General features: G+C 34.4%; 2 protein-coding genes across 2 annotated transcripts; one reads left to right on the forward strand and one right to left on the reverse strand.

Moving 5' to 3' along the window:
• Positions 1-309: 309 nt before the first annotated feature.
• Positions 310-3,775, forward strand: LOC139100440 (uncharacterized). Its single transcript, XM_070653032.1, has 2 exons — positions 310-841; positions 1,059-3,775. Exons 1-2 carry the CDS (start codon positions 560-562, stop codon positions 1,551-1,553), a joined length of 777 nt encoding a protein of 258 aa, XP_070509133.1. The 5' UTR covers positions 310-559; the 3' UTR covers positions 1,554-3,775.
• LOC139100439 (methanethiol oxidase-like) lies at positions 3,697-6,656 on the reverse strand. Its single transcript, XM_070653030.1, has 5 exons — positions 6,593-6,656; positions 6,317-6,401; positions 5,917-6,238; positions 4,588-5,015; positions 3,697-4,490 (listed from the first exon to the last, which is right to left on the reverse strand). Exons 2-5 carry the CDS (start codon positions 6,327-6,329, stop codon positions 3,784-3,786), a joined length of 1,470 nt encoding a protein of 489 aa, XP_070509131.1. The 5' UTR covers positions 6,330-6,401; positions 6,593-6,656; the 3' UTR covers positions 3,697-3,783.
• Between the last annotated feature and the right edge of the window lie 2,304 nt (positions 6,657-8,960).

Genomic DNA, 8,960 nt, shown 5'->3' on the forward strand with positions numbered 1-8,960 from the left:
TAGCAATAAATAAAAAAATCACATAAAGAACATCGCATAATCATCATATGAATAAATCTACTGTAATTAATAGTCAAAATAAAATAAAAAAACTTAAATCAGATATGTAATTTCTACCTACACTTAATTGCCCGTCCGAGTAAAAAAAAAAAGAATTTAATTACCTAACACAAGAACACTCCCCTCTTTATGTTTTTCACTGAACCATTAATGTTTTGTAACCGTCACAGAGAAAACATTGTTGTTGTTGTTTCATTTTTTTACTTTAATGTGTTAACAGTCAGTTAGAAAAAATTCGGAACGCTAAGAGTTCAGTTGTGTTTTTGACTTCGAGATTGGATGTGAAGCGTGACATTTTAGAGAAGCTACTCTTATTTTTTGTGGATAATTCTGGATATTATTATTTAAGAATTCTATGTACAGCCACAGGCATACGATCTAAGAATATTAATTAACTTAAAAAATAGACATTTTGTGTACAGTGTTCATAGAGCTACTCGCGTGTGCTTTAAATATATATTTTAGATATAATAACGAATAAAACATAAACAGTTTAAAAATGGCGCGCATCAAGACATTTTTCGGTTGTTCAGATTTAAAAGCTGGCGGTGTTACCATTGGATATCTATCAGCATTTGCCAATTTTATCTATCTAATTTTGGATGTTGAACTTGTGCTATTGTTCAATTTACCGCCATCAGAGGATAGGCGTCAGTATTTTGGTTCATATATCAATGAGATCAATACATCATCACTTGCATTTCCGATTGTGCTGTTTGCATTAGTTGCATCGTTCTATGGCGTTATTGCATCACTTCTATTAGTATGCGGATCATTATGTGTAAGTTCAAATGCAGTATTTGACCTTCAGTTCATCTCTTCTTTTATTCATTTTAATGACTAATGAATTTAACGCATAACTTAGCTTATTAATGAATCGAAGACAGAGTCACTTCCACTTTAATGATCATGGATCAAATTGATTAAATTTCTTTTATTTAATTTTCTTCATCTTCTTTTTCTCTCCCTTTTTTTTTATCGACTATGGAAAATTGTAGGCGAACCGAAAGCGTGTTTTATGGTGGCTCATTTATCAACCAATTGCCATTTTAAGCATCATTGCCTTGACAGCATATACGATTTATTTACGTTGTACCTCCGGCAAACCATTCTTTCATTGTGCTATTTTTGAATCAATGTACCTGATTTTCTTGATCGCACTCATCTTATATATCGCTCTACATGTCTACTTCTTTATCGTCATTATTGAGTTGTACTTAGAATTGAAGGCACAAGAGCCCGCCCCAGTTGTCGAAGAGGATATTGAAGCAAAGGTTGGTAAGGAAGAGGAATTACAGCTATTGGAAACACCCAAAGTTGAGAATGCTGATGAGACAGACAAAAATGCTGATGAGAAGCCTGCCGAGGAGGAAATACCAAAAGAGGAGCCAAAAAAGGAAAAGAAACCAAAATGCGGATCATTAAATTGCACTAAAGATATCTTTAAATGTCCGTCAATTGGCAACTGTATTGGTCCTGATCATTTTGAATAAGATGCTAGCATGAATAAGTTTTAAGTAAAAGTTACTTTTTTTATATTTTTTTGATCAAAAAAATGACGACAATCATTAATCATAAGAATTATTACCATTTTTTAACATTATTATACATCATTTATATTTAAACAACATGACAACCTGTAGAGGCATGATAAAACCAAAAAAAAATAAGTATGAAACAAAAGTATAAGTTTAATGCTACTTATGTAATCTCTTTTCTCCATAGAAAATCATACATGATAGATACAATATATTAAGTTAGGACCAGAATAAAAATAGAGTAATACTTTATATCCAAGGCAGAGTTGGTAGCTTGGGATTGAAGTGTTGGAGATGATTTAGCAAATGTAAGACTTAATCCAGAATTTACTTTGCTTTGAGATCTAATGTATACTAAAGTATACCCAATAGAGTATACCATAGTATACTTAAGTATACTTACTATAGTATACTAAAGTATACTATCTATAGTATAATAAAGTATACTTTCTATAGTATACTAAAGTATACCCTAAAGCGTATACTGTAGTATACATCTTAGAGATCATGCTAAAATATCTCAAAAAATCCTAAATTATATTACTATTTATAGAATCAACTTTAGATACCAGCAAAGTTGGTATTTTGCATTGTTTTGGCTACAATTTGTAGTTCACTCATGAATATCGGAGTTCTATACTCTAAGAGTATACTCCCAAACTGCAAGACATACTTTTAACTAACCAAGTATTATCTTTGTATACCTTCTGACTCTAAAACGCAAAGATCATGCTTAGCGGCTCCTTAGCATACTCAAGAGTCTACTTTGGTAACACTAAGCATGCTCTTTGTAGGTTATGTTACCTAATTTTCACTATAAATTCTCTCATTTGACTATAAAATCAAAAAAATTCTGTACCAAATTCTAGTTTGGTCCAGTTATTGTCTATCTATCTACATATTTCAAGAACATCCAAATCACTGCCAATCCAAGACAATCTCATTTCCCTCATATGTCAATACCCAAGATTCCAACTCTGATCCCAATAAAATTCTTTATTATATGTATTTAATGTTAGTTATGTTAAGCTGATTATTTTATATCATCATCATGAAAACACTCACATACACCAAAAAAAAAATACTGAACAATAAGTAAATATCCTTAATATACCTAAAAGATTAGTTCAAATTTTTCCCTTTTACTTTATATGTAATAATAATAATAATAATAATAATAATAATAATAATAATAAAATATATATAAAATTAATGTAAGAACAAAGAAATGTCAAAAGAAAAAAAAAATGAAAAATTTTTGTGCCTGTCGTTTTGAAAAAAATCCTATCTATTCTGCCTGTTTACTTGGATGAAGTCTCCATATTATATTTATTTACATTATGTTCATAATACGGAAAAATTTTGTGAAGTAGAAAATTTCCTTTACATGTCTTTTGTCACCATCGAAAGATTACAAATTTTCCTTCTGCTATGCTTACCTAAGTGACATGATATAAGGAATGATGTAAGACATAGTGAGAGTAAATACAGAGTTGGGAGGACTCTGGGAGTCGGACTTCAATTGGACTCCACTCGGACCACTTATTCCAACTTATTCGGACTGCAAAATTGAATCCTGACTGAGCGACACAAATGAAGAAGGGTTCGCCACGAAGCTTTTAAGGCATTTATTAATTAGAGCTCGAAGTCGATAAGGTTAAAGTCGACTCGAATCGACTCAAACAAAGTCAGCTTCGGGTCGACTCGGCTTTTTTCGGGTCGACTCGGCTTTTTTTTCGGGTCGACTCGACTTCAAACTCTGTTATTAACACTAAATAGAAGTCACCTAGTTTTGGCAGCTATATGGACGTCATATGGATCATGTGATCCAAATGGAAGAGGTTTCCATTTGATGCCTTAAAAGCTCCATGGAGGAACCTTCTTTATTTGTTTCTCGGGCAGGACTCCAATTTGGAGTCGGACAATGTCGAGTTTTGTCATCCGGGTGGAGATCGACTCCCGGAATCCGTCCGACTCTTGAATAAAAGAGGATCAGCGGATTTGTGTAGCTCAGGCTGCCAAATCTATAATCATCCAAGAAGGCATGGAACCAAATTTTACCAATAAAACCTATTAACTGTTAAGATTGATAAAGAAATTTTTAAATTTTATATAAAAAGTTGTAATTTTATTGCACAGAAGATGAAGGTATGAAAAATAAAGTACAAAAAACTTAAGTAACTGCTCACTTTTCTTCATCCTCCTCAACCAGCCAAATGTCTGACGAGCAATCACCGCCTGGATAGCGCATTTCATGTGGTAAACTCGGTCCATTTGGTTCCTTTCCAAAATCAACAAGGAAATTTTCATTAATCTTCATTCCACCATTTACAGTATCGACATCAAGCTGGACAATCGTACCGCCATTCTTTACCATATCAGGATAGAATTGTTTATCCCATGGAGAGAATAAGGATGAACTGACATACAATCTCTTTCCATCTAAACTCAATTGTAACATTTGTGGACCACCACATAGTCTACGTCCTTTAATTTCAACGGGTGATGGCTGTTCTGTCAATTCTGTATCTTCAATAACTTTTATACCCGAATCATTCAATATTAAGCCACCGAGAAAGACTTGACCGACAAGTTTTGGATTTGCTGGATCACTAATATCATATTGTCTTACATCACCATGAAACCAACAGCTAAAATAGATGAAACGATCGTCTAGAGACAAGATGATGTCTGTCATCAATCCATTCATTTCAGGCAAAATCCATCCATCAACTTTCTTAGATGGTACATCAATAACTTTCTCAACCGTAAACTTCTCATCTGATGGATTTTTCTTATAGAAACGGAAAACTTTTGCAAAAAGTGCTGTGCCAACGAAACCCTCGCATCGTTTGGGATCATGCATGAAGCGTATTTCCAATGGAGCAATTCCTGTAACAAAAAATATGTGTGTGTGTGTTGTATAATTTATAATCGAAAAACTTTATCAACAGAAAAACAAAGAAAATGTTCCTTCCTTCCATCTCACCTTCATCTCCTAAATGTATAGTATCGATTAATTTCCTCTCGTTCCATGCATAAACATTTATACGTCTTCCATAATCTACTTCAGATTTAACATCGTCGGGATGAAAACCACGTCTCCAGAGTTTTGGTGCACCCCATTCACTTGAGCACATAACATTAAAATACGGCTGATACCAATAATCATATCCACCAATTGCTGTCTCACCAACCGTCCATGTACCAGTAAATTCAAATGTTGTACCATCAAGTAAGACAAATTCTCCTTTAGAATTACCATCCTTATCTCCCATCGTTGATATCATAACGTTGCCAGATGGAAGGCAATGAGACGTATGTGGTGCTGAACAATTATTCTTTCGTAAAACTTCACCATCGATAATCTTATGTAATTTTGGACGTTTTGGATCTTGTCCAACATCGAAGATATAACTGCTTGTACAAATAAATATGTTAGCATTTGGGGTCGTTCATTAATGACGTCTAAAAGGAGGGTGTACTCTATGATTCATGAACCACCTCAAACCGGAGTATGCATGCACCTCAACCTAGAATATTCCGGTGTATGAATGCAACCCGGAGGATATATGCACCTCAACCCGGAGTATGTATACTCCTCAACCCGGAGTATGCATGCAACTCAACCCGAAGTATGCATGCAACTCAACCCGGAGTATGCATCCACCTCAACCAGGAGTATGGATTATGCATATACCTCAACCAGGAGTATGCATACACCTCAACCAGGAGTATGCATACACCTCAACCAGGAGTATACATGCATCTCAACCCGGAGAATACATGCACCTCAACCCCGAGGATAAATGTACCTCAACCCGGAGGATACATGCACCTCAACCCCGAGGATAAATGAACCTCAAACCACATTTACCCCCGAGGATGCATGCACATTAGCCCCGAGATTCCACGTTATTCTGGGATTAGAATCCGTCATGGACGTCAATAAAACAACAATCTTTATATTTAGAGCTCTGTATCAGGTTGGTTTTAGACACAGAAATTCTCTCCTAACCCTAAAACCTCAATTTCTTAACGGCATCACTAATGAACAATCCACAATATCCATGTATATAAATAGATATTAGTATTGTTGTTATAATATGAGAAATAGAGCGAATAAGGACGTGACATTATAATGAGCATATGAAAAATCATTGTTATTATCATTGTCATTGCAGTATTTCGCATTAGAGCACATGAAAAGAAAGAGAAATGAATGTGGAGTGATGGTGGTGGAATGAGAGCACAAAAATATGATCCTAGAGAAATTTTTTGAGAATTATTTTCTATGTTGTTGTGTCGTAGTACTTACACTGAATCAGAAATGAGACATGGCAGCACAAGTTTATCTCTAACTGGTACATCGGTACATTCGGAATCGACAAAAAAGCAACTTGAGCATGTATTCCAACCAATATGATGAAATTCCTGACCACTTTTGCCAGCATATTCACGATGAATTACTTGACTGTAAGTTTCACTCTCTGGATCGACATCAACAGCAGAGAGATAATCTCCCTGTTCATTCTCTAAATTTGGTTGAATTGTTGTAACGTATAAGAGCTTCTCCCTTGGACCGTTCTCATACGCCCACATCGGTGTTGGATATCCGGGACCCTTTCCGCATCGCTTACCTAAATTTATTGAATTTTTTGCTTAATCCTTTTTTGAATTAAAATGAAATTTTCATTTTTTTTTGTTCCTTCTTGTACCTTTACACGCCATACTTTAGATGATTTTCAATCAAATGCTGAGCACAAACTGACCTTCGAATTAATCTTTCCGACTCTCTATATTCTAAAATTCATAAGCAAGAAGAAAAAGCGATACTGCAATTAAGTATGAGAGAACATATACAGCTCAACAGCAACAGCCAATACACAAAAGAGTTTTGATTATCATTTTTTTTTTTTTTTTCATTGAGACCGGCTTTAAAATGCTTTGCTGTTGATGTTTTTGTTATTTTGTTCTCGCTTATTCTTTTTTACCTTTGTCAACAAATGTGTTTATAATCCACACAATGAGACTTCTCTGAGAGACTCGCAAACAAAAAAAAAAATGACACAAAACAACAACGATTGCTGGAAAAATAGAGAATAAAAAAAATAATAAAAAAAAAATGTTTTTAATTTTGGAATTAAAACTAGTTTGGGGATAGAGGAGTGGATGGATGTGTTCACACCGTCGATGGAATATTTTGAATATATTTAAGGGATTAAGATGAAGTAATTTAACATTTTGGAGTAGAAAATGTGTGGTTTGGAGTCAAATGTTGCAGAAATTGATGGAATAGGGAAGTGATGGACAACCTGTGTGCCGCGATACACTCAAAATGTAATGAACTGTGCCAAGGCTTAACTTGGACTTAACATCAAGTTGATCCGCGAAAAATAAAAGAATGTCCACTACTGCGATAGGAGTTCCGGAAATAATAGTAACTTCATAATCCAATTTGCTGGATTTCATGCATAGAACTCGTAAAATTCCTTCTATTGTCTTACTCAATAAGTTTGTGAAGTGCTAATGAACCATGTCATAGTGCTGGACAACTTTTTATTGCCCTTCGGCTCACTCTGACTATGCCTTCCCAATCCTTCACAGAACATGCTGTGGCAAACAGCTTGCCCGACACTACTCTACTTGAATAAGTACAGCCAATTTATGAAGCTTTTGATTAGCAACCAAGCAATCGCCACTTACTACTCGGGAATTATCAACTCACTCTTTTACGATGTCCATAAAAAATACTCATTTCCTGTTATTGTTAACGATTTTGCTTTGTTCACGTAATATTTAATCTATAAATGCTATCAATCAGTACAAAATGAGTTCAAAAAGGGTTCAAAATAATAGATTAAGTTTGGACATCGATAATGATTTATTCCACAAAATATCAGTCAGCACACTGAATTTCAATTAGCAGATTAATATTTTTGAGAAACGTTCTAGGTGTTAATTATTGCTTGAGCATGACTATAGCAAGTGATTTTGGTCTGATTGACTTGAAATGAGAGAAATTTTTCAGACTTAAAAATGAGCATACTCAAATATACTAAATATATACATAAGACAGAGTTTGCAGGATTGAAGAAGGAATAGACTCCAAACTTAGAATCTGTATCAATAGACACTAGATCGTTAGCTAGTTACTGAGTCATTCGGTACTCACAGAGTCATTCTCTGTACTCACTGAGGTCAGTCGATACTCAATGAGGTCAGTCAATACTCACTGAGGTCATGCAGCACACAGTGAGATCGCTCAGTACTCACTTAGTTACTTGGTACTCACTGAAGTCATTCAGTATTTACTAAGGGCACTCAATGCTCACTGAGGTCACTCAGAACTCACTTAGGTCACTCAGTACTCACTGAGCTTATTCAGTGAGTAGTCCTCTTATGTCCAACGTGTTCCAACATATTGAACGCGTACTTTCTTCTAGAGCGATTTCCCATAGATACTATATAGAATAGAGCTCGACATAGACTCAAATTTCACATGAAGTACAAAAATATTAATTGACTTTGAGCTTCGATCAAGTTCCGATATAAAAGTCATCATCTCAGCATATTTGTACGGCGTGAATATATATATAAAATTTAATAAAAAAATAAAAATAAAATTTTGTGCTGAAGTAAGCAAAGCATGAGAGGAGTGTGCATGTAAACATCCACACATTCAGTACATACAAATTCATTTTTTTATTTTGGGTAAAGAGACGAGAGAAGAACGATTGAAAGTCGACATTTGTACAAATATCATGTCTCCATATTCTCTCATCCCCCCCAAATATGTATATATAAAAAGCTGAATATCTGGCAGTTCTGTTTATCATTCACACTCATTGATAGCGATAATAATGAATGCGAACTCTATTATAAACGGAATTGAGTGAAGAGTTGATAACAATACTTGAATAATATGAAATACAATAAAATACATTCATACATATGAGGAATGAGCGAGAGAAAGGCAGCATGTAGTATGCATGCAAAATGATAATAATAATAATGTGTCTATAGGCGCAAAAATTGCGAAAAGTGTCGTGTATTTTAGAGCTGTTGAATTTTGCGTAGCATAAAAAAAATATTTATGTAGCCAGCACCATCAAATTCATGTGCAAATACCGATGCTGGCTAGTTTTTAATCAAAAGCCAAAAAAAAAATTCTTGTTGTGATTTCAAATTCACATAAATCCATGACTTGTTATCACACGAATTCTAACAATTTTACCATCAATTGACAGATGACACGACACAGCACGTTCATAAAAAAAAAATCAGTTTTTGACCTTCTGAATTCAATTTTCATGTCATCATGTAAAATCATTTCCTCCATACATGTCAGATTTGAGCTGC

The sequence above is a fragment of the Chironomus tepperi genome, unplaced genomic scaffold, assembly GCF_022539635.2.
Source record: "Chironomus tepperi strain 1889 unplaced genomic scaffold, CSIRO-AGI_Ctep_v1 contig_59, whole genome shotgun sequence".
NCBI lineage: Eukaryota > Metazoa > Arthropoda > Insecta > Diptera > Chironomidae > Chironomus > Chironomus tepperi.